The sequence below is a fragment of the Trachypithecus francoisi genome, unplaced genomic scaffold (assembly GCF_009764315.1).
Source record: "Trachypithecus francoisi isolate TF-2019V2 unplaced genomic scaffold, Tfra_2.0 Lachesis_group5, whole genome shotgun sequence".
Lineage (NCBI taxonomy): Eukaryota > Metazoa > Chordata > Mammalia > Primates > Cercopithecidae > Trachypithecus > Trachypithecus francoisi.
The window spans coordinates 77,910,741-77,937,590 of record NW_022681470.1 but is presented as its reverse complement, the minus strand read 5'-3'; the positions used below and the strand labels follow the sequence as shown (position 1 = coordinate 77,937,590).

The 26,850-nt window shown below is 39.8% G+C and overlaps 1 protein-coding gene and 1 pseudogene across 4 annotated transcripts in view; both read right to left on the bottom strand.

Annotated features, from left to right (window-relative positions):
* Positions 1-26,850, bottom strand: part of MARK1 (microtubule affinity regulating kinase 1) — a 149,331-nt gene that overhangs the window by 20,582 nt on the left and 101,899 nt on the right. For all 4 annotated transcript variants that reach the window (XM_033196858.1, XM_033196857.1, XM_033196860.1 and 1 more), the window contains exons 10-13: positions 11,849-11,948; positions 10,683-10,795; positions 7,466-7,619; positions 6,969-7,162 (exon numbers count right to left, since the gene is read on the bottom strand). In XM_033196858.1, the coding sequence (XP_033052749.1) occupies positions 6,969-7,162; positions 7,466-7,619; positions 10,683-10,795; positions 11,849-11,948 (561 nt within the window). The remainder of the gene's footprint in view (positions 1-6,968; positions 7,163-7,465; positions 7,620-10,682; positions 10,796-11,848; positions 11,949-26,850) is intronic.
* Positions 23,147-24,889, bottom strand: LOC117074909 (annotated as a pseudogene).

Genomic DNA, 26,850 nt, shown 5'->3' with positions numbered 1-26,850 from the left:
AGAATGTTGAATATTGGCTCCCAATCCCTTTTGGCTTGCAGGGTTTGAGAGGTCTGCTGTTAGTCTAATGGACTTCCCTTTGTAGGTGACCTGGTCTTTCTCTCTGGTAGACCTTAACATTTTTTCCTTCATTTGACCTTGGAGAATCTGATGATTATGTGTCTTGGGGTTGATCTTGTGGAGTATCTTATTGGGGTTCTCTGTATTTTCTGAATCTGAATGTTGGCCTGTCTTGCTAGTTTGGGGAAGTTCTCCTGGATGATATCCTGAAATGTGTTTTCCAACTTGGTTCCATTCTCCCCATCTCTTTTAAGTACTCCAATCAGTCTTTTTACATAGTCCCATGTTTCTTGAAGGTTTTGTTCATTGGTTCATCCTTTTTTCTCTAATCTTGACTGCCTGCCTCATTTCACTAAGATAGTCTTCAAACTGATAGTCTCTCTTTCACTTGGTCTATTCGGCTATTGCTACTTGTATTTGCATCATGACGTTCTCTTGCTAGGTTTTTCAGCTCCATCAGGTCATTAAGTTCCTCTCTAAACTGGTTATTTTAGTTAACAGCTCCTGTAATCTTTCATCATGGTTCTTAGCTTCTTCGCATTGGGTTTGAACATAATCCTTTAGCTCAGCAAAGTTCATTATTACGCACTTTCCTAAGCCTGCTTCTGTCAGTTAATCCATCTCAGCTTCAGCCAGTTCTCTTCCCTTGCTGGAGAAGTGTTGCAATCATTTGGAGGAGAAGAAACATTCTTCTTTGGGGATTTTCAGCATTTTCAAGTTGGTTTTTCCTCATCTTGGTAGATTTATCTACCTTTGATCTTTGAGGCTACTGACCTTTGGATGGGGTTTTTGTGGTGTTTTTTAATGTAGCTGTCATTGCTTTCTGTTGGTTTGTTTTTCTTCTAACACTCAGGCCCCTCTTCTGCAGGTCTGCTGCAGTTTTCTGAGGGTCTGCTCCAGACCCTGTTTGCCAGATTGCTGTCTGCTCCTTTCTCTGGAAGCTTCGTCCCAGAGGGGCAGCAACCTGACACCAGCTGGAACTCTCCTGTATAAGTTATCAGCTAACCCCAGAAGGGAGGTCTCACCCAGACAAAAAGCACACTATCACAGACGTCCTTAAGGAAACAGTCTGGTTGCTTGGTGGAGCTGGTGCTCTGTGCTTGGGGAATCCCCCTCATCCTGAACGCCCAGATTCTTCAGAGTCAGCAGGTATGACTGCTTAACCTGAGACCACAGCTGCCCCTCCCCACAGGTGCTCTGTCTCGGGGAGATGAGAGTTCTGTCTGTAAGACCCTGGCTGGAGTTGCTGGGATTCCTGCAGGGAGGCCCTGCCTGATGAGGAAGGATGGATCCGGGTCCTACCTAAAGAAGCAGTCTGGCAATGATCTGCCATAGCTGCTATGCTGTGCTGTGGGGAACACAGCCCAGTCCAAACCGTGTAGCCTCCCTAACACTGGCAGGGGAAAATCACTGACTAGAGCTACAGTAATGGTGGTTGCCCCCAACACTGGCAACTTGGTCATCTTAGGCAGACTCCAGGCTGCTGTGCTGGCCAGCGGGGATTCCAAGTCAGTGGGTCTTAGCTTGCAGGGATCCATGGGAGTGGGACCCCCTGAGTGAGGCTGCTTGGCTCCCTGGCTTCAGCCCCCTTTCCACGGGAGTGGACAGATCTCTTGCCTTTCTGGAGTTTTGGGAGCCACCAGATTATGTAAAAACTCCTGCAGCTTAGTGCCTGCCCAAATGGTTGCTGGCAGGAGCAGCTGCCATGGGTCTGCCCAGTTTTGTGCTTGGGACCCAAGGCCCTGGTGGTGTAGGCTCACAGGGAATCTCCCGATCCATGAGTTGCACAAATCCATGGGAAAAGTGTAGTGCCCCAGGCAGGCAGCACACTCCGTCACTGCCTCTCTTGGCCCAGTGCAGCTCCTGGGTGAACCGCCCGTCCCTGCCCCCACCGCTTTTCCTTGCTCTTCGTGGGTTACACCAACCACCTAGTCAGTTCTAATGAAAGAACATGGGTACCTCAGCTGGAAGGGCAGAAATCACTCGCCTTTTGTGTTCCTCTCGGTGGGAGCTTTAGACAGGCATTGTTTCTCCTCAGCCATCTTTGGCCCTTCCTTCTTCCCCTTATTTTATAAAAAAATTGATTAATACTTTTCTTAGAGTTAATGTCTTAGTCTGTTTGGGCTGCTATAACAAAATATCATAAATTGGCTGGCTTATAAACCGCAAAAATTTATTTCTCACAGTTCTTGAGGCTGTGAGATTAAGATCAAGGTGTGGAGATACTCACCATGTGAAGGCCTGCTTCCTAGATGGTCATCTTTTTGTTGTGATTTCACATGGCAGAAGGGTAGAACAAGCGCCCTCGGGCCTCTTTTATAAGGGCACTAATCCCATTCGTGAGGGCCCTCATGACCTAATCACCTCCTAAAGGCCCCACCTTCTAATACTACCACCTTTAGGGTTAGAATTTTAACATATGAATTTTGGCAGAGGATGCGGGGGGCACTAAGATTCATATCATAGTGGTTTACATCATTTTATATTTTGTACTGCTCATACATGTGATAGATAATATGGAAAATGCCTTTATAAGTTTTATTGTTTTCTTGATTCAAAAACAGCACAACATATTTGTGTCTTCAAAACTCAACACTTAGCTCCCAAGTTTCTAGGCTAGTCGAAGGTTTTCCCTATATGCCCACATGTAACTTTTGGATGGGAATTTCTAGAAGGAAAACATAAAGTTTGTTTTTTCTGCACCTTACTTACAAATAGTAATACTCTGCTACAGTTTGAATGTGTCTCCTGAAGTTCCTGTGTTAGAAACTTGATCCCCAATGCAAAAGTGTTGGGAGGCGTGGCTTGATAAGAGATTATTAGGCTCTGGTCTCACAAATGAATTCTTGTGAAAGTGGGTTAGTTATCTCGAGAGTGGCTTTGTTATAAAAAGCATATTTGGCCCCCTCTTATTTTCTTGCGTGTGCTCTCTTGACCTCGCTTTATGTCATGGGGTGATGCAGCAAGATTGCCCTCACCAGAAGTTGGCATCTTGATATTGAATTACCCAGCCTCCAGAGCTGTGAGAAATAAATTTCTTTTCTTTATAAAGTATCCATTATGTGGCATTCTGTTATAGCAACACAAATGAACTAAGAGAGACTCCTTTCATTTCTAGTCTGTGATGGTTGTGGGTGATGAACAATAAAACAGATGACTCAGATAATTAACCAAAACATTTATCCAACCATTATTCTATTTAATTATTTAACTCAAAACTCTCCCCATGCTGTCTATCAACTGGTCAATTTTAAAGATCATCTGCCAGTATCATCCTTAAGTCAAGATACTAAACTAATATTAAATAATACTGTCAAAAGAATCATACTTACAAGCAAGAGCTTTTACTATTGACTAAGAAAATTCTGATTTTATAAACATTAAATGTACTATCACTTATTAATTACCTATGCATGTTATGGGCACTATTTCTTTTTCCATCTGAAAGGAAGGGACCATTTCATGCCATTTGAATTGATTTAATATTTTCCATTATATTCTATTCTACTGACACTGGTAAAAATGTTCATTTGTTCAGGCAATATTTTACACTATTACAGGGCTTGAATTGTAAATGCTGAAGTACTTTCTAAAAATTACCTCAAGAGAAAAGGTATTACAGCTGTGTATTTTGGCTTTAAAGCAGTGATTAGCAAACTTTTTCTGTAAAGAGTCATATAGTCAACATTTTAGGTTTTGTGGGCCACACCTTCAATGTCACCAATAGACAAGAAAATGCAAACTGAAAACAAATGGATACCGTTTTTTTCTTTTTGCCCTTCAGATTGGCAAAAAATGCTAAAGATTGATAATATCCTGTTGATGAGTTTGTGGAGAAATAACTACTCTCTAAATTACCCCAACCATTTGGAAAATTACTTTGGTAGCATTTATTAAAAATTTAAATGTATATATTCCAAGGATATACACATAGCCAAGTACACTAAGACACATCAGAGCCGAGGCTTTAGGTGAGGTGACTGGGAGTGGGGATGGGGCTGCACAGACCAAGGGTGACTGTGTCATGGACTGAGGAGCATGAGGAGCCTGCCTCTGTGGCTGAGGTTAAAAAGAGAAGTGTTGTCACATAGACCTAGAGATGGAACTTTTGAGAATGTCTCTAATAGAAGTATACCAATAACATAAATGTATAAGGATGTGCACTCTGGAGAAATGAAAAGCTCTGAACACTTCACCAAAAGAAAGGTTGAATAAATTATGATATATCTATCTGTTAATACTAATGAAATAATACGCATCTATTAAAAAGATCTTGATGTTCTGATCTAGAAGGAACCCCAAACTATTATAAGTGAAAAAAATTAAAATGTTACATAGTATGATCTCATTTTTATGAAAAAGTAAAATAAAATAATTCTCTATGTACATATTCATTCACTTATTTATTTTTAATTTTTTGACAGGGTCTCTCACTCTGTCATCCAGGCTGGAGCACAGTGGTATAACCATAGCTCATAGCTCATTGCAGCCTCAAACTCCAGGGCTCAAGTCATCCTCCCTCCTCAGCCTTCCAAGTAGCTGGAACTACAGGCATGCAATACTACACCAGGCTAATTTAAAAATATTTTGCAGAAATCAAGTTGCACTAGGTTGCCCAGGCTGGTCTCAAACTCCTGGTCTCAAGCAAGCCTTCCTCCACGGCCTACCAAAGTGCTGGTATTATAGTCATGAGCCACTGCACCTGGCCTGTTTTCTTTAACGAAGGAAAACCTATAGAAGAATTCATCCTAAATGATTAACACTAGTTATATTAGGAGTTCAGACTAAAAGGAAATGGATAGGGAAGAAGAGATGATTAATTTTACTTTAGAAACTCATGAAATACTAAAATTAAACAAAATACATTACTTTGGTTTCTCAAACTACCAAAATTAAAACAGTAAATAACAATATATTATAGTATTATGTGGCTAAGAACAGAATTTCTCTATCAAAATCTTTTAGCTTATGTTTTTTAAAAAAACGATAAGTAAGTAGGGCATAATAAATTTGAATTTAAACTAATCCCTTAATTTTTATGCCTTCCTTAATTAATATGCTTTGAATACACACTACATGCTTCAGCACTAATGACTCTGAGAAAGCTACTGTGTCAATATACAACAGATTATAAATTTAGGGAGATAAGGTTTACATGGGAAAACAACAGTGAATGAAACAAGACAGCATATAAACAGCTAAGAGCTAAATGACAGGATAAGCAATTGAAAAATCTGATGAGTTTTGGAGTATTCAGCCATAAAAGATTCTATCCAGGAGACAAGACTTGAAATGATCTATGGAAATAGAATTTTCATAATGTAAGGGGAATGTTTAGGCAAGGGCACTACATAAAGACAGGCATGGAAATAGACAAAGCTGAGTATGTTCATGGGAAAATAAGACTCAGTTCAGTCAAATGACAGGTTAATATTAAGTGGTAGAAACTACAGGACCAATTATTTCTTTCTGCTATGCAGGGTGATTACACTGGAAACTGTCCTCTAAGGCAAATATAAGTCCCATTATAGTTCAATCATTTCTAAACAGATCAGGTGGAAGCTAAGTGGTTATATCCATCAATTCTTAAAGTAGTTATCTCCATGTTTATCCTTATGCCCTGGATACTATCCAGAGTTTTGATTCTGAATTTTCATTATTTTCCTCTTTTTGCTTATGTTACTACATACAATACTTTAGTAAGTTGATGACTTTCAACTCCTATATATTTTACTGCAACATTCTAGATTCATTTCTCTTCCTGTAAGAATACTTCCTCCAACTAAGGTGTTTTCAAATGGTCACTGTATAGTCAAACAGTTGAGACATTTTATGCCAAAGAACATGCATGGTTTTTGTACCTTCATATTTAAATGTCAACACGGCTAGATAAAATTTCTAGGCTCAATATGCTTTTATTTCAATACTTTAAAAATATTTTCCCTTTTACCTTATTGTATCCATGTTGCTGTTGAGAAACCTAAGGTCAATCTTAATCTTGTTCCTTGTTTTTTTTTTTTTTTAATTTTTTGAAACAGAGTCTCGCTCTGTTGCCCAGGCTGGAGTGCCGTGGCATGATCTCAGCTCACTGCAAGCTCCACCTCCCAGGTTCATGCTATTCTCCCGCCTCAGCCTCCTGAGTAGCTGAGACTACAGAATCTTGTTTGTTTTAAGGTTGTCTGTGCTCTGACTCTGGAATCTTTAAAATATTCTTCACCGTGTTTTCGGTATCTATAAATTCCACTTTAAGAGTCCAAGAATAGGTTTTCTTTCTGGCTTCTACTTGCGACTCTGGGTCCTTTCAAAATGAAATCTTCCCTCTTTATTTTTTGTTATTATTTCTTTAACTATTTCTCTTCCTTCATCTTGCTCCCTTTCCTTTCAAAACACCTATTATCTGAATGTTACCAACTCTATTTCTACCTTTCATATATCTTAGTTTTCTTTTATATGTTCTATCTCTATTCTTCCCTGCTGCCTTATGGGAGAACATCTCAAACCCTCTTCTAGTTCCCATTATATAATTTCTATGGTTTGCTGTTTTTAAGTGAATAATGTGAGGCAACTTTATAAATTAATTATTACCTGAGTCTGCCTTCATTAAATGGCTTATTTGTAAATAAAAATGAAATGTGCCAATATGATATTAAATAAACATTATAAAAAGGAAAATGAAGTGGGAAAGTTTAATGTACCATTTTGTGTTAAGTGTTATACACGCAAAAAAGAATCCTTTTTTGTTGTTTTTAACTTGCATTTATGAGAAGTGTGGTCCCTTTTACATGTTCTTTAAAGTATAATTCCCTTTAAAATTTTCAATCATTAAAAAAATGAAAGATAAAAATTTTACACATAACCCTGAAACAAGTTATTACAACAAATTGCAATATACCAGAGTATTTACTCACACTTGGAATAGTTGAAGATTTTTTCCTCTCTGGCCCTACAAGAGGGCTTGCAGTCATCTCGCTTTTTGATCCAACTGTTGTGCTGCCAAGTTTTCGAGCCACATCTTTGTCCCACTCTTCTTTCTGTTCACTTTCCACACTGTTAGCCTGAGCTCTTTTGGTATATGATACAGCAGGAGGAATGGATGGACCAGCTATAATTTAAAAAAAAATAGCATAATGAGCTGAAAAACAACTGATCTATTTTCTGCTCACAAACAAAAACTCTGTATTAAAATTATCCACATTTGCATGCTTTGAACTCTGAATGAAGATTAAATTTTGATTTCAAAAATCAGGTCAGTCCCTGTAAAAGGGATTATATTTATAATTCAGTAATATAAGTCTGTGAGAACTAGATGACACAAGCACATAGAGACGTGAATGTACAATGCTTTAAAAACACAAGTTTGGGTAGAACCCGTGTGTTGTTTCACTTATTTGACTTTTTCCCCTACCATGATCACTGAAACGCCGCTGCTTCTGATTTGCTGAGATACTTCTCTGGACCTTCAGGTGCGCAGGGGACTGAAGAGTGCTGTTGTTTAAGTCACTACTGGGCCGGGACCTCTGACACAAGTTTCCACTGGATAATGATTCACCACCTTCAAACTATGAGAAGAAAAACCACAAGGATTTTAAAGCAAAAAAAAAAAAAAAAAAGTTTGCACAAATACTGCACTTTTGATTTTCTAAATGATTTGAAGCTATATAAGAAGTAATCTAAGCTGAAAAAACAGTGTAGTATTGGGCCTAGAACTTTAAGTTGGCAAGCAGGAAAAGGAGTGAACTGGATAGAATATGCTTTAGTGACTACTCATAATCTTCTATTATCTTGTACAAATCCTTAGTTTAGTCAAAATACCAAATAACAGCTACCAATTATTGAATGGTTATTATAGACTAGGCACTGTGCTAAGCTCTTTCTATATGTTACTTTATTTAATCATCACAACAAACCTATGATGTATTAACCTACACTTCACAGATCGAAAAACTGAGGTTAAAAAAGTTAAGGGGCATTATTGAGATTCAAACTTAAAATAAAATCTAAAATTTTAAATATACACACATGTATATACACATATGTATGCATATAAACATACATATAGATTTGTTTTGTTTTCTCCACATTTGCAAAAAAAAAAAAAATACAGTTTACTGTTTCTGATCAGGAAACTATATCTACTTAGAACTCAGCATGGTAAACTGCGGGTTGACACACTATCCCTCTCTCTGTAACGTACAAGTTGCTTGCTGCCAGCAAACTTTTGATGGAATCACTGGCATCCCAAGAGGAAATATAAATTCATATACAGATAATACTAATGATAAATCGCAGAGTAATACTGATGATGATAAACAGCTAATGCAGAGCACATAATAATTCGCTAGAAACTGCTCCGAGTTTTTAAGCACATAATAATCCACTAGAAACTGTTCCGAGTTTATAAGTGCTCATTCACTTAACACTTTCAATGATCCTAAAAGATAAGCACTATTATTGCTCTCATTTTATAGGTAAGAAAACTGAGGCACAGAAAATTAATTGCCTTAGTTGCACAGTTAGTGGTTGTGCTGGGACAGGGCAGCCCAGGGGTTGGGGGGACTTAGATCCAGTGAAGCTGGTTCCAAAGTTCAGGCTCTTACTACTTACCAGTAGCCTCATCCATTTATATTTGATACAATTCATACTTCATTTAAATTCATGCATGGTACGGTTACATACTTATAAAATTAGTGCTTCTTTTATATTTAAATTAACAGGAAAATTAAAGACCTCAGGAGTGTACTTTAAAATCTAAGCAGAAACAGTTCAAAGCCTTTAGAAATAACCATTTGCACTATTTCCCACTTAAAATTATCTTGACTTGGTTTCTTTGATACCACATCTCTAGCTGTTAATGTCTCCACTAAAGATTCTCTTCCATTATAATAGTACCCACCTGGTAGGTTCACTGGGAGGATTAGATTAATTAATATTTGTAAAGTCCTTAGAACAGTCCCTGGCACATTACTATGTGCAATGTGTTCCCCTCTAATGAAGACTCCAAATCTGTTAATTATTCAAATCTCTCCCCTTAATTCAGATCTATATATCCAAATGCCTAATAGACAGCTCCATCTAACAGGAATCTCAAATTTATCCCAAATTGAACTTCCTCTCTTCCCTCTGAAATCTGTACCTTTCCTATCTTGGCAAATGTGCTTACACAGTCATCCATATTGGAAATCTCATGGGCTCTTATCTCTTATTTCCAACTGGTCCCCAAGTACTACTGTTAATTCTACTTCTTACATGTCACACAGACCTGCCTTGGTGGGTCTGACCTTAGCCTACTGTAGGTACATGTCCACCTATATGCTCCCACAGTATGCTGTGCATCCCCCAAATCAGAACACATACTGTACCATACTATTAACTGCTTGCCTCACCTCTAGACTAAGGGCTCCTTGAGAGCAGAGACTTTCTCGTCTTTCTATTCACAGTACCCAGCATCGTTTCTGGTACAATAAAGGTTCAATATATGCCAGCTGGAATGCACTGCTCCATTAACAGTTACTACGGAATTATAAATTTCAGCTTTTTGTCTCTAAAATACCTCCCACAGATATCTAATTTCCAATAAATTGTTAATGTCCTGCAATCTGTTCTTGACTCTCGATGTATAGCCTTTATATTTGTTTTGCTAAAGAATCATTTGCTTTTATGCTTCATGATACAGTTTGGATGCTCTGTCCCCTCCAAATCTCATGTTGAAGTGTGACCTCCAATGTTGAAGTGGGCCTAGAGGGAGGTATTTGAGTCAAGAAGGTGGATCCTTCATGAATGGCCTGGTGCTGTCCTCATGGTAACAAGCTCTCCCTCTATGTGTTCACGCTAGATCTGGTTATTTAAAAGAGCATGGCACCTCCCCCACCTCTCTCACCTGCTCCCTCTTGCCATGTGACATGCTGGCTACCCCTTACCTTCCATCATGTCTGTAAGCTTCCTGAGGCTCTTATCAGAAGCAGATGCCAACACTATGCTTTGTGTACAGTCTGCAGTACTGTGAGTCAAATAAGCTTCTTTTCTTTATAAATTACCCAGTCTCAGGTACTTCTTTATAGCAATGCAAAACTGACTAACATAGTTCACCATTTGTATACAGTTATTTTCTGAGTATATCTCCTTATTATAGTTCTCCTGGCCTTGAGAATTCCCAACTGAAAGCATCAGTCACTTGACACTTTATAAGGCAAAATGTCATCAAATAAGCTTTCCTAGAGTTACCTCTTTTACAAATCCTTTAAGACATACATTTTATTTTAAATGCTATCACTTCCTCACGTTTCAGTCACTGTCTTTTCCGCACACCTGGAATAACCATATTACCTTTAGTGGGACTGTTACATTTGGATGCACAAGCTGTGGGGGAGGCCATTCTCAAAGACCAGGCTGTGAATGGTGGCTCCTGGAGCTAAGAAAGACAGTAGGCCTATTCTTTCATAAAATCTCTCTTGGTACCCAGAAATAAAACCAGTTTGTAATTTAACATCGTGATTTTTGAGTTCCAATAAATAAGAATGTTAGAGTAGGATCTTTATATTATTTTTGATTCTACAAAGAATATATTTACTAATATATAAGCTCAAAAAATAATTCACAGTAATTTGAAAAGGTGAAAAACTTACTTCAGGTGGTTTTCTACCTAGAAGAATATAAGTAGCCATAACTTCATCATACTTCTGATTTATTAAGGCATCATTTATTTCATCTCGTGCAAAGCCCATAGTGATCATAATGTCTAGAAATTTAAAAAAGAGAAATTTTCTGAAAATGGTTTTATTTACATAAATCAACAAACACAGGCAAGTCTGCCAACTTGGAATATGAAAACTTAGTCTTGAAAATTTAGTGTAGTTTAAAAAACTTCTGGACTATTAACCTATGGATATCATATGTTCACAGATATTGTACAATGATACTTTTACATGCAGAAATTATCTACATCATGGGTAATATATTAACGGGCCCACTTAATTTCTCATTGCCTCATACATTCCTGAGCTAATTTTCTTTGTCCAGTCTAAGACCATGTCAGTCTTTGTTACACGCAAAATTCCCTTTCTCTCAATTCATCCTCAGCTACTTGTGAAGTGGTTTCTTTCCTCTCTTAACAATTTCTGCTTTCTGATTTGCAGTAGGGTGACTCTTCTTTGGGAGATCTGAATTTCCATGGTTTTTCTGATCAGGTTCCTAATACCCTAAAATGCTCTCCCCTGCCACTCTGCCCTCAAGCCAAACAGGGACACAGTTGAGATGACTCAGTTGAGACTAAATGATGGCTTTGGGAAGGGATTGCGAAATGAGAACAAGTTAGAAGGACAGCTCTGGCTGGGTATGGGCAGTAGCAGGACGAGTGAGGAGGGAGAATAAACATTGCTAAGACAGTAGGAAAAGAAAGGGAGAGCCAAAGTGTTCAACTCTTAATTCAGTGCCTCTATATCTTTGGTAGAAATACATGCTATGTTCGCTGATACTTATCAGTCTGATCAGTGCTGATAGTCGTATCAGCCATTTCTCCTGCTGGGTATAACTGAAAGTAAAGAATTCAATTTATTTACATTAAGTTTTATATCATCATTGTCAAACACTGAATTAGACCATAATATATATGAGAACAAATTAGGGAACTTGAAATGTATAATTTTTAGTGTATTATCATTAAAATGATAATGCAAGTATTTTTCAAATAAAAATTGCTTCCTTTTTATACTTTTAAACACCATTTTGGTACACTAAAGGACTCTTACTTGCTGCCTAGGGACAGTACTTCTTACCATGTTTAAATACTTACCTATTCTTTTTGTGTCATTGAAATCTGGATCAGGCTCAGTATATGGCTTTAGTTCTTCTTCTTCATGACCAACATTCACCCATCGATCTTTCATTATTTGCTAGGAAATAAACTCTACATTATGTGTGGTCAATCAGAACATTCAGCCACTTACTATAACTCTATTTTAACAAATGTAAAATTACTGGTTCACTCAACAAGTTTCATGTGACATTTCTAGTTTAATTAGTGGGCCAAAAAGAGGCGTTAAGACTTTGGGACACACACAACAACTATGACTGTCTTCCTACACACTCACCAAATGTATTGATTCAAAATACCATGCCTCTCTTATTCCTTCAAAGGGAATATTTTCAAATTTGGTTATTTTAACATAAGAACTTACTTCTTATAAAGCAGATTTTAACTTCTGCTTTAAATTTTTACATTTAAGATTAATATGGAGATTATAATTTTTTCCTGGTTTATGCCAAACATATGCCTTATTTTAAAATCATCACTTATTAAAATATTAGCAAAGAAGTGGTCATGGGGAATGAAAATCAGGGTTAGCAGTAAAGCTATCAATAAAGATAGCTAAGATAATGTGGGAAGGGAAGGCAGTCAAAATTTAAGTCTAGAGTTAGGAATTAGGTAAGAATCACGCTGGAGTTGATGTGAATTACCAGAGTCAGATTTAAGCTAAGGCTGTGACAATAACAGACAGTCCTGGGCTATTAAAAGGCAACCTTGTGGGGGGCAAGCTAGAGAATGGGAAAAATATTTGCAAAACATATACTGGATAAGGAGTAAATATTCAGAATATGTAAAGAATGCCTGCAACTCAATAACATAAAAACAAATAACCTCAATAAAAAATGGGCGAAGTGATTAATAGATATTTCTCCAAAAAAGATACATAAGTGGTCAAAAAGCATGCTTGCTGTGTGAAAAGATACTCAACATCATTAGTCATCAGGGAACTCAAAACCATAGTGAGCTATCACCTTATACTTATTAGGATGGCCACTATACTCATTAGGATGGCCACTGTCAAAAAAACAGGAAACAACAAGGGTTAGTGAGCATGTGGAGAAACTGAAACCCCTGTGAACTGCTGGCAGAAATGTAAAATGGTGCAGCTGCTACGGAAAACAGTACAGAGGTTCCTCAAAAAATTAAAAATAGAACTACCATATCATCCAGTAATCCCACTTCTGGGTATTTATCCAAAAAACCTGAAAGCAGAATATCAAAGAGATATTCAGAAACTTATACGCACTGCAGCATTAGTCACAAAAGCCAAGATGTGGAAGTAACCTAAATGTACATTGACAAATGAATTGATAAAGAAAATGTGGTACATAAATACAAAGAAATATTATTCAGCCTTAAAAAAAATCTTGTTACATGTTACAATATGGATGAACCTTGAGGACATTATGCTAAGTGAAATAAGCCAATCACAGAAAGACAAATACTGCATGATTCTATTTACACAGATTATCTAAAGTAGTTAAGCTCACAGAAACATAAAGTATAATAGAATGGTGATTGCTGGGGCTGATGAGGGGGAAATGGGGATTTGTTTAACGAGTACAGAGTTTTAGTCACACAAGATGAAAAAGTTCTGGAGATCTGTTGTACAACAATGTACACATAGTTAACGATGCTGTAATACACACTTGTAAGTTGTTAAGAGGGTAAATATATGTTAGGTGTTTTTTACCACCACCACCAAAAAAAAGGCAATCTAGTAGAGAATTTACTATACTCATGGTCAGGCAATGGGGAACTGGAAGAAACTTATTTGAATAATTCTGTATTAATTTAGAAAGATTGTTCACTTTTTATTACTTCAGAATTTTAGGTTTTCATTCTAGGTGCTGATATATTAATTGCTTTTTCCAAGTCCTGTAAAGTACTTTCTCCATCTTTAAACTTTACTTGCCAATATTCCACTAATTAGAAAAATAACTTCCCATATACATACCTTTTGAAGGCTAATTTCTTGACTGCCCAGGTACCTTCTCCTCATTTATTAATATCTACCTAAAGCTAATCACTAGAAAATAAGAAATCCAGGGCAGATCTCTAACAACCAAAATCTCTAATAGTACTGCTGTGCTGAATTGGAGGATTTTCCAGAGGTCATCATCACATGATTTTTTTTTTTTTTTAAAGACAGGGTCTCATACTATATTGCCCAGCCTAGAACTCCTGGGCTCAAGTGATCTGCTTGCCTCAGCTTCCCAAAGTGCTGGGATTATAGGCATGAGCCACCATGCCCAGCCACATGATACATTTTTAAATTAAACTTTCTAGAGAATTCATATATTTAAAAAATACAAGTATGCAGACATGTAACTCTTAAAAAAGTATCACTAACTTGATTTCTTTTCACCACTTTGGGCAATGGTAATTTAAGTGCCTTATTCAACTACTTTAAATAAAATTAGAGACCTACTACAAATAATTCTACCATGTGTCTTTAGTGATATTCATCAATAAGGCAAAAGTGTTGGGGTGGGTGAACATCAGGAGGAAAAAAAAATGGGCAAAGCAGAGATGCAAAAGTTGCCACACAATTTCTCAAAATACTAAGGCCTTTCCTGTTCCTCCCCTCTCCCCTCTCAAACATTATGTCTGACAGAAGCCTGAGCAAGAGTCAGGCACCAGCATCTGTAGAAATAAAATTTTGTTGTTGGCAGAATTTCCTAGGTTGGAAGGTGAATACATAGAAAACCCTCAGAGAACATATTGAACTACTTAAGGATAGTTATACAGTACACACAGTCCCTCCCAGACCGATCAAGCTCCAATCCAGCCGTCTACTCCTTGACACCTTTATTGATTCAATTCTACAGCTGCACAAGCAGAGAAAGTAAGGAAGGCATACGGAAGTAGGAGCTCAGCTGATGCTTAAAAGTCTTTAAGCATATATAAAGTAAATCCATAACAAATCCTACCCCTCCACACACGTATCAGTACAAACAAAGGAATCTAACTGTCCTTTTATTAACACATTACTTTTTAATAGGAGTTCTTTGGACATTTGTTGTTATGATAATGGATGAGAAGCACAAAAAAGAAAAATAACAAACATGAGCTAGACACAAAATACTTCTAGTTCCTCAAATCAATTTAAGTCCTTATTGATGTTCTCAAATTTAGATTACAAGTTTGAAAATAACAACAAGTGGAATAAGATGAATAAATAGTAGAATACTAAGTAAGTAAAAAGTTAGATTCAGGTAGAATAAATACGGGTTAATCATGCAAAAAGGAAGTGGAAGGAAGACAAAGAACCAGGAGAGAAAATGCAGGTATAAAGAGGCCCTCAGGCAAAACCAGCATGTAATAGTTATCTCTCAATGGTATGATTTTGAAAAGTCTCTCTGGCCAGTATGTAGGGAGTGAGTTAGAGGGGTTCAAGATTAGAGGCACATAAATCATGTAAGAGGCTTCAGCTAAATCTAGGAGAGATATGATGACACCCCAATTTAAAGGTACACAGTGGCAATAGGGAAACAAAAGACATTTTCAATATTTTGCAGGTAAAAATGAACAAAACTTAATGATTCATGCAGTTTTATGGAACTTCATAATCACAATTCATGATTACGAAGGATGAATATCCATATATCTACACGACTGGATATGGGGGAGAGATGAAAAAAAGAAGAAATTGGCGGAGCAAGATGGCCGAATAGGAACAGCTCCAGTCTCCAACTCCCAGCCCGAGCGACACAGAAGACCGGTGATTTCTGCATTTTCAACTGAGGTACTGGGGTCATCTCTCTAGGGAGTGCCGGACAATCGGTGCGGGTCAGCTGCTGCAGCCTGACCAGCGTGAGCTGAAGCAGGGCGAGGCATCGCCTCACCTGGAAGCGCAAGGGGGAAGGAAATCCCTTTTCCTAGCCAGGGGAACTGAGACACACAACACCTGGAAAATCGGGTAACTCCCACCCCAATACTGCGCTTTAAGGAAACAGGCACACCAGGAGAATATATCCCACACCTGGCCGGGAGGGTCCCACGCCCACGGAGCCTCCCTCACTGCTAACACAGCCGTCTGCGGCGATCTATCCGCAAGGCAGCAGCGAGGCTGGGGGAGGGGCGCCCGCCATTGCTGAGGCTTAAGTAGGTAAACAAAGCCGCTGGGAAGCTCGAACTGGGTGGAGCTCACAGCAGCTCAAGGAAGCCTGCCTGTCTCTGTAGACTCTACCGCTGCGGACAGCGCACAGCTGCAGTCCATTAGGGGAAAGAGCGGGCCGCTGCAGACCCGAACGACTCTGTCTGACAGCTTTGGGGAGAGCCGTGGATCTCCTAACGCGGAGGTTGAGATCTGAGAACGGACAGACTGCCTGCTCAGGTGGGTCCCTGACCCCTGAGTAGCCTAGCTGGGAGACATCCCCCACTAGGGGCAGTCTGATACCCCACACCTCACAGGGTGGCGTCACCCCGAGAGGAAACTTCCAAAGAAAGAATCAGACAGGTACACTCGCTGTTCAGCAATATTCTATCTTCGGCAACCTCTGCTGCTGATACCCAGGCAAACAGGGTCTGGAGTGGACCTCAAGCAATCTCTAACAGACCAACAGACAGTCCTTCTGACTGTCAGACGGAAAACTATCAAACAGGAAGGACACCTATACCAAAACCCCATCAGTACGTCACCATCATCAAAGTCCAGAGACAGATAAAACCACAAAGATGGGGAAGAAGCAGGGCAGAAAAGCTGGAAATTCAAAAAATAAGAGCGCATCTCCCCCTGCAAAGGAGCGCAGCCCATCGCCAGCAACGGATCAAAGCTGGTCAGAGAATGACTTTGACGAGATGAGAGAAGAAGGCTTCAGTCCATCAAACCTCTCAGAGCTAAAGGAGGAATTACGTACCCAGCGCAAAGAAACTAAAAATCTTGAAAAAAAAGTGGAAGAATTGACAGCTAGACTAATTAATGCAGAGAAGATCATAAACGAAATGACAGAGATGAAAACCATGACACGAGAAATACGTGACAAATGCACAAGCTTCAGTAACCGACTCGATCAACTGGAAGAAAGAGTATCAGCGATTGAGGATCAAATGAATGAAATGAAGCGAGAAGAGAAACCAAAAGAAAAAAGAAGAAAAAGAAATGAACAAAGCCTGCAAGAAGTATGGGATTATGTAAAAAGACCAAATCTACGTCTGATTGGGGTGCCTGAAAGTGAGGGGGAAAATGGAACCAAGTTGGAAAACACTCTTCAGGATATCATCCAGGAGAACTTCCCCAACCTAGTAGGGCAGGCCAACATTCAAATTCAGGAAATACAGAGAACGCCACAAAGATACTCCTCCAGAAGAGCAACTCCAAGACACATAATTGCCAGATTCACCAAAGTTGAAATGAAGGAAAAAATCTTAAGGGCAGCCAGAGAGAAAGGTCGGGTTACCCACAAAGGGAAGCCCATCAGAATAACAGCAGACCTCTCGGCAGAAACTCTACAAGCCAGAAGAGAGTGGGGGCCAATATTCAACGTTCTTAAAGAAAAGAATTTTCAACCCAGAATTTCATATCCAGCCAAACTAAGCTTCATCAGTGAAGGAGAAATAAAATCCTTTACAGATAAGCAAATGCTTAGAGATTTTGTCACCACCAGGCCTGCCTTACAAGAGACCCTGAAGGAAGCCCTAAACATGGAAAGGAACAACCGGTACCAGCCATTGCAAAAACATGCCAAAATGTAAAGACCATCGAGGCTAGGAAGAAACTGCATCAACTAACGAGCAAAATAACCAGTTAATATCATAATGACAGGATCAAGTTCACACATAACAATATTAACCTTAAATGTCAATGGACTAAATGCTCCAATTAAAAGACACAGACTGGCAAACTGGATCAAGAGTCAAGACCCATCAGTCTGCTGTATTCAGGAGACCCATCTCACATGCAGAGACATACATAGGCTCAAAATAAAGGGATGGAGGAAGATCTACCAAGCAAATGGAGAACAAAAAAAAGCAGGGGTTGCAATCCTAGTCTCTGATAAAACAGACTTTAAACCATCAAAGATCAAAAGAGACAAAGAAGGCCATTACATCATGGTAAAGGGATCAATTCAACAGGAAGAGCTAACTATCCTAAATATATATGCACCCAATACAGGAGCACCCAGATTCATAAAGCAAGTCCTTAGAGACCTACAAAGAGACTTAGACTCCCATACAATAATAATGGGAGACTTCAACACTCCACTGTCAACATTAGACAGATCAACGAGACAGAAAGTTAACAAGGATATCCAGGAATTGAACTCATCTCTGCACCAAGCGGACCTAATAGACATCTATAGAACTCTCCACCCCAAATCAACAGAATATACATTCTTCTCAGCACCACATCGCACTTATTCCAAATTGACCACATAATTGGAAGTAAAGCACTCCTCAGCAAATGTACAAGAACAGAAATTATAACAAACTGTCTCTCAGACCACAGTGCAATCAAACTAGAACTCAGGACTAAGAAACTCAATCAAAACCGCTCAACTACATGGAAACTGAACAACCTGCTCCTGAATGACTACTGGGTACATAACGAAATGAAAGCAGAAATAAAGATGTTCTTTGAAACCAATGAGAACAAAGATACAACATACCAGAATCTCTGGGACACATTTAAAGCAGTGTGTAGAGGGAAATTTATAGCACTAAATGCCCACAAGAGAAAGCAGGAGAGATCTAAAATGACACTCTAACATCACAATTAAAAGAACTAGAGAGGCAAGAGCAAACACATTCAAAAGCTAGCAGAAGGCAAGAAATAACTAAGATCAGAGCAGAACTGAAGGAGATAGAGACACAAAAAACCCTCCAAAAAATCAATGAATCCAGGAGTTGGTTTTTTGAAAAGATCAACAAAATTGACAGACCGCTAGCTAGACTAATAAAGAAGAAAGAGAGAAGAATCAAATAGACGCAATAAAAAATGATAAAGGGGATATCACCACCGACCCCACAGAAATACAAACAACCATCAGAGAATACTATAAATGCCTCTACGCAAATCAACTAGAAAATCTAGAAGAAATGGATAATTTCCTGGACACTTACACTCTCCCAAGACTAAACCAGGAAGAAGTTGAATCCCTGAATAGACCAATAGCAGGCTCTGAAATTGAGGCAACAATTAATAGCCTACCCACCAAAAAAAGTCCAGGACCAGATGGATTCACAGCTGAATTCTACCAGAGGTACAAGGAGGAGCTGGTACCATTCCTTCTGAAACTTTTCCAATCAATAGAAAAAGAGGGAATCCTCCCTAACTCTTTTTATGAGGCCAACATCATCCTGATACCAAAGCCTGGCAGAGACACAACAAAAAAAGAGAATTTTAGACCAATATCCCTGATGAACATCGATGCAAAAATCCTCAATAAAATACTGGCAAACCGGATTCAGCAGCACATCAAAAAGCTTATCCACCATGATCAAGTGGGCTTCATCCCTGGGATGCAAGGCTGGTTCAACATTCGCAAATCAATAAACGTAATCCAGCATATAAACAGAACCAAAGACAAGAACCACATAATTATCTCAATAGATGCAGAAAAGGCTTTTGACAAAATTCAACAGCCCTTCATGCTAAAAACGCTCAATAAATTTGGTATTGATGGAACGTACCTCAAAATAATAAGAGCTATTTATGACAAACCCACAGCTAATATCATACTGAATGGGCAAAAACTGGAAAAATTCCCTTTGAAAACTGGCACAAGACAGGGATGCCCTCTCTCACCACTCCTATTCAACATAGTGTTGGAAGTTCTGGCTAGGGCAATCAGGCAAGAGAAAGAAATCAAGGGTATCCAGTTAGGAAAAGAAGAAGTCAAATTGTCCCTGTTTGCAGATGACATGATTGTATATTTAGAAAACCCCATTGTCTCAGCCCAAAATCTCCTTAAGCTGATAAGCAACTTCAGCAAAGTCTCAGGATACAAAATTAATGTGCAAAAATCACAAGCATTCTTATACACCAGTAACAGACAAGCAGAGAGCCAAATCAGGAATGAACTTCCATTCACAATTGCTTCAAAGAGAATAAAATACCTAGGAATCCAGCTTACAAGGGATGTAAAGGACCTCTTCAAGGAGAACTACAAACCACTGCTCAGTGAAATCAAAGAGGACACAAACAAATGGAAGAACATACCATGCTCATGGATAGGAAGAATCAATATCGTGAAAATGGCCATACTGCCCAAGGTTATTTATAGATTCAATGCCATCCCCATCAAGCTACCAATGACTTTCTTCACAGAATTGGAAAAAACTGCTTTAAAGTTCATATGGAACCAAAAAAGAGCCCGCATTGCCAAGACAATCCTAAGTCAAAAGGACAAAGCTGGAGGCGTCACGCTACCTGACTTCAAACTATACTACAAGGCTACAGTAACCAAAACAGCATGGTACTGGTACCACAACAGAGATATAGACCAATGGAACAGAACAGAGTCCTCAGAAATAATACCACACATCTACAGCCATCTGATCTTTGACAAACCTGAGAGAAACAAGAAATGGGGAAAGGATTCCCTATTTAATAAATGGTGCTGGGAAAATTGGCTAGCCATAAGTAGAAAGCTGAAACTGGATCCTTTCCTTACCCTTATACGAAAATTAATTCAAGATGGATTAGAGACTTAAATGTTAGACCTAATACCATAAAAACCCTAGAAGAAAATCTAGGTAGTACCATTCAGGACATAGGCATGGGCAAGGACTTCATGTCTAAAACACCAAAAGCAACGGCAGCAAAAGCAAAAATTGACACATGGGATCTAATTAAACTAAAGAGCTTTTGCACAGCTAAAGAAACTACCATCAGAGTGAACAGGCAACCTACAGAATGGGAAAAAATTTTTGCAACCTACTCATCTGACAAAGGGCTAATATCCAGAATCTACAAAGAACTCAAACAAATATACAAGAAAAAAAACAAACAACCCCATCAAAAAGTGGGGAAAGGATATGAACAGACATTTCTCAAAAGAAGACATCCATACAGCCAACAGACACATGAAAAATGCTCGTCATCACTCGCCATCAGAGAAATGCAAATCAAAACTACAATGAGATACCATCTCACACCAGTTAGAATGGCAATCATTAAGAAGTCAGGAAACAACAGGTGTTGGAGAGGATGTGGAGAAATAGGAACACTTTTACACTGTTGGTGGGATTGTAAACTAGTTCAACCATTATGGAAAACAGTATGGCGTTTCCTCAAGGATCTAGAACTAGATGTACCATATGACCCAGCCATCCCACTACTGGGTATATACCCAAAGGATTATAAATTACTCTACTACAAAGACACATGCACACGTATGTTTATTGCGGCACTATTCACAATAGCAAAGACTTGGAATCAACCCAAATGTCCATCTGTGACAGACTGGATTAAGAAAATGTGGCACATATACACCATGGAATACTATGCAGCCATCAAAAAGGATGAGTTTGCATCCTTTGTAGGGACATGGATGCAGCTGGAAACCATCATTCTTAGCAAACTATCACAAGAAGAGAAAACCAAACACCGCATGTTCTCACTCATAGGTGGGAACTGAACAATGAGATCACTTGGACTCGGGAAGGGGAACATCACACACTGGGGCCTATCATGGGGAGGGGGGAGGAGGGAGGGATTGCATGGGGGAGTTATACATGATATAAACGTCATGCACATGTACCCTAGAACTTAAAGTATAATAAAAAAAAAAAAAAAAAAAAAAAAAAGAAGAAATTGAAGACAGTGCCCAAATTTCTTATTCAGAGAACTGAATTGAGAGGTTGGTATCATTCACTGAGATATCAAAAGCACAGAGGGAAGAATGGATGGAGAAAGATGGAGCTCAGTTTTAGACAAGCTGAGTTTGAGGCACTATGGGATATCTCAATAAACATGTACTGTAATTACTCTGATACTTTATTCTGAGGCTCAAGAGAAATCTGGGCTAGGGACTGAGACTCAGGAATCCTTAGCCTACAGAGGATGCTGTATAAAAGCTGCGGGGTGGGTGGGATTCTCCAGGAAGAATGAATAGTGTTAAGAATAAATAGAAGAGGGCTCAGAGTACAGCCTCAAAGAACACTAGTACTTAAAGGTTAGAAAGAAAAGAAATCCAAAAAGAAAAACCCGCAGAGCATGACACGGAAGGCAACGAAAGAGTTCTTTGAAGAGGAGAAAGTGCTGTCCTGTCAAATATGGCCAAATGGTCAAAGAAGGTGATACCTAAATAAGTAACCCCTTGTGTTTAGCAATAGAGATGGGGGGACTTTGCTGGGGGAAGTTTCAGTGGAATGGTGGCATTAGGAACCAGAAGGTAAATGGATTGGTGAGGAACAGGTGACAGTTTAAATGTAGATACTCTTCAAAAGGGCTCACTACAAAGGAGGAGCAAGATGGCAGCACTGAAAGGGGACTGCCGGGTTGAAGGATGCCTTTTTTAGTGGAGGAGATTCAAGTATGTATAAAAGCTGAGGAAAAGGAGTCAGTAGAGACAAGGTTCAGTTGGTTACAGAAGAGAGAGCCTTTTTGAAGGGGTGAGATACTGAAAAGGAAGGCAGATAACCAAATCCAGCAAACAGATGAGTGAAGTTTTCAACAAGAGAAAAGACATCTTTCCACTATGACAGGCAGTGGGGAGACATGGGGTCTAAACAGTTAATCTAATTTTTTTGTATAGCAATGTACCATTTTATTACAAGGAGTCTCAAAAATGAAAACAGTATCTCAAAAAGGAAACTAGACCACCAACCTCCACCTGCAGAATTAGGGGAAGACAAAGGGCACACAGTATCAGTTTCTTGGCTCACTTGAAGCCACTGGGAAGGTATGAGAACAGAGCCAATCTAAAAATGGCTGATGTTACATTAGGAGCCTGAAAAGAACAGGAGACCCTTGAAGATCTGGCCATCCCTTCCAGAATGTTCAGTAAGGGCACCTTTCCAAAGCTACTAAGCAGGCATTTGGCATTTCAGGATTTTGTCTTATGGCTGCATAAAAGTATCCCTTTCACCCAGACCTGGTACTCTTTATGGCTCAAAGTTAAGAACTGGGGAAGGATGGAAGGATGGGTGGCAAGGCAGCTCCTAGAAGAGTTCACCCAGCATAGCTGCCCTCGGCTCAGGGACTTGGTTTCTGTCTAGTCTCTGGGATTTATATTTAATAAACTTTCCTATAAACATACAGAGAAATAGAAGTATAAAATCTGAGGTGTTGGTGCAGAAAGGTGTTGGCAAGAAGCCAGAGCTGGAGTGGTCTTTTCAGGCCAACCTGACCTTCTCCTTGACCCCTTTGGCTTCTGGCTTCTCCTCCTTGGTTTTCTCCTCTTCTGTGACTTTGTTCTTCTCATCTAGGTCTTTGTCTTTTCCATCCTGTTTTGACTCTCTTGGCTTTTTTTAAGTTGGAAGAGTTCTTGTGGCCACCCTCTCCCATCTCATCAGAGTCGGAGAACTCTTCCTCACAGGCAATTCATTTGTCAGAGGAACAGATCGAGATGCATTTGTCAGGGTCTTCTTCACTCTCATCGCCACTCTCCTCAGGGACGGATCCTGTGGAATCACCTGCATTTGGACCCAGGTGTATGGGGCAGCATTCTGAGGTTCTCAAAGAGTCGCTGTTTATCTTCTCCAAGTACTATTCATGTTCTGGTTAGTCATACTGAAAGGACTGATGTGAAACTTGAAATCTGGTCCAAACTATTCCAAGTAGTCGCTGTATGGAAGCTCATTAGGGATCTCTGTATCCAGGGCTACACCTGTCTCATATGTCCAGCACTAGGCAACATTACAAATGATGAACCACCTCCTCCCAGCATCAGTATAGGCAGGTTAAAGCTCTTGACAAATCCCACACACTTGGCATGGACCCCCCGCCACTTTTTTTTGAGATGGAGTCTCACTCAGTTCCCCATGCTGGAGTGCCCTGGCGCAATCTTGGCTCACTGCAACCTCCGCCTCTAGGGTGCAAGTGATTCTCATGACTCAGCCTTCGGAATAGCTGGGATTACAGAAGTGCACCACCATGCCTGACTAATTTTTGTATTTTTAGTAGATGCGGGGTTTCACCATGTTGGCCAGGCTGGTCTCAAACTCCTGACCTCAAGTGATCCTCCCGCCTCGGCCTCCCAAAGTGCTGAGAACAGGCATGAGCCACCACGACAGGCCGGCATGTGCTTTGATGATCAGATGGAAGAAACCTAACCAGTCCCCAGATAAGGAATGTGAGCCACACTGTAAGAGCACTGCACTAGGCTGGAACATCTCCATTACTCTGAACGCAACCGGCTTGAAATGGTCTCATAGGACTTGTCATCAATCCCATCTCAGAACAGGTAGTTACCAGCATAATACTTGCCTTTGCCAGCCCCAATATCCTGTAGATCCCTAGTTCCTGAAAAGTTCTCTCCATACTTAGAAGACACAGTCATGACCCAGTCTGTGGTATAGAAGGCCTCTTCCATCCCATCACCATGGTGAATATCAAAGTCAATATATAGCACCCTCTGGTGATACTTCAGCAGTTCCAGTATGGCCAAGACAATGTCATTGATGTAATAGAAGCCAGATGCCTCAGTCTTCTTTGCATGGTGCAGGCCCCTAGCCCAGTTCACAGCAATGTCTATCTGCTGCTTCTTAAGTTTCACAGCACTTGCCACGGAGCCACCAGCAGACAACTGTAAGAACTTAAACAGGCCATCAAATACTGAACAGTCCTTGCCAATGTTGAATCTGCATCTGCTTGCTGAGCTCGAACATGTAATCTGAATGGATGGAGCGCAAGAATTTAATGTAGTCATCCCTGTGGTACTTGGTCATCTCCTCAGTACTGGGCTTGTGAGGGTGAGAGATTTCTATTTTTCAGTGGAGACCATAGTTGGGCAGCAAATTGTAAGTCATGCAGATTTGGTGAGGCTTCATTGGATGGCCTTGTCTATAAGAGTAATTTCCAACATCCCCGTCGTAGTAGTAACGGACTTTCCTCCTGGTGCCCTGTGTCTGCGTCATCTTGCTTGCCTCCCATCCCTCTCATCAGTTGGTCTCAACAGTAATGTTTAAGGTATGGGAATGGGAAGCGGAGTACTCATGACTTTTGGTTTGTATTTTCTCAGGGGAATAAGACAAGGATATTTGCCTAGAATGTTTTCCCCTATCTTCCCACCTAAGTTCCTTTTTATTTCAAAATGACCACATAAAGTCTGGGCCCTTTCTGTTACTCTCTTTCATGGCACCCCGATCTTTGCCTACAATTGAACGAAGGTTGTTGTTATGTAATATTTTGGTTTACCTGTTAATCATGTATCTCCACTACTAGACCATAAACCCAATCAAAGAATGATCCACGTCTGGTTTGTTCAATATTGCATATCCAACACCTAAAAGTACCCAGCACTAAATGGTCAGTACATATTTGTAAACTGAATGAATAAAACCTCATCTTAATCACTTATCTGTCCTTCTCCTATGTTCCCATAGAACTCTGCTTATATCCTAGTGTTACTGTTATTAAACTCTACCTTTGATTACAGTTAGTTGTGTATAGGTTTATCTTCACGTTATTTAAAGTCTGAGGACAAAGGCTGTGCCTTATGTGCTGTTTTTTCTCACTACAGATGCCTGTTTTTGAACAAGGTAGTGTTTTAAAATAATGTTGCTACAAGATCCCTGGGTAAGACAGAATCCAGAGATTAGCAACAAGAAGACACCTTATGAAGTTGTTATAATGTCCAGGAAAGAGAACAGAGGACTGAACTAGACATGAGGAAATGGAAGAAAGAAACCAGAAGTATAATCTATTGCACTTGATGAAAAGATTCATTTTGGTTCTGAGGGAATTGATGGAATACAAGAGGGTTCTGACAATTTTAAATCAGGTGCCTGGCAGAATAGGGTTTCTATAAATTAAGCAAGAAATATAGGAGCAATAGCAGATTTGATAGCTGAGAGATAAGCAATTAGAAGGAAAATGAAGATAATTTTCCGATGTTTCTCAGCTAAATTGTATTTATTTGGTGCTCATTTCATATCCACATGTTCCTGTCAGAATAAATATATACAAGGATCAAACCCTTAAAAGTGATTTGTTTGTTATTTGGGGAAATGAGATTTACTTATGAAATCTAAATTTTTTTTTTAATTTTTTTTTTTTTTTTGAGACAGAGTTTTGCTCTGTTACCCAGGCTGGAGTGCAGTGGAACAATCTCGGCTCACTGCTACCTCCGCCTCCCAGGTTCAAGTAATTCTCCCGCCTCAGCCTCCCGAGTAGCTGGGATTACAGGCATGGGCACCATGCCTGGCTGATTTTGTATCTTTAGTAGAGACGGGGTTTCTCCATGTTGGTCAGGCTGCTCTTGAACTCCCGACCTCAGGTGATCTGCCCACCTGGGCCTCTCAAAGTGCTGGGATTACAGGTGTGAGCCACCGCACCTGGCCTATTTTTTTTGTTTTTGAGATGGAATCTCATTCTGTTGCCCAGGCTGGTGTGCTGTGGTGTGATCTCAGCTCACTGCAACCTCCACTTCCTGGGTTCAAGTGATTCTTGTGCCTCAGCCTCCCGAGTAGCTGGGATTACAGGCGCTCGCCACCATAGCCAGCTAAATTTTCTATTTTTAGTAGAGATGGGGTTTCATCATGTTGGCCAGGCTGGTCTCAAATTCCTGACCTCAGGTGATCCACCCACCTGGGCCTCCCAAAGTGCTGGGATTACAGGCGTGAGCCACTGCAGCCGGCCTATTTTTTGTTTGTTTGTTTTTGAGATGGAATCTCATTCTGTTGCCCAGGCTGGAGTGCAGTGGGGCGATATCAGCTCACTGCAACCTCCACTTCCCGGGTTTAAGCGATTCTCCTGCCTCAGCGTCCCGAGTAGCTGGGATTACAGGTGCTTGCCACCATGGCCAGCTAAATTTTGTATTTTTAGTAGAGACGGGGTTTCATCATGTTGGCCAGGCTGGTCTCAAACTCCTGACCTC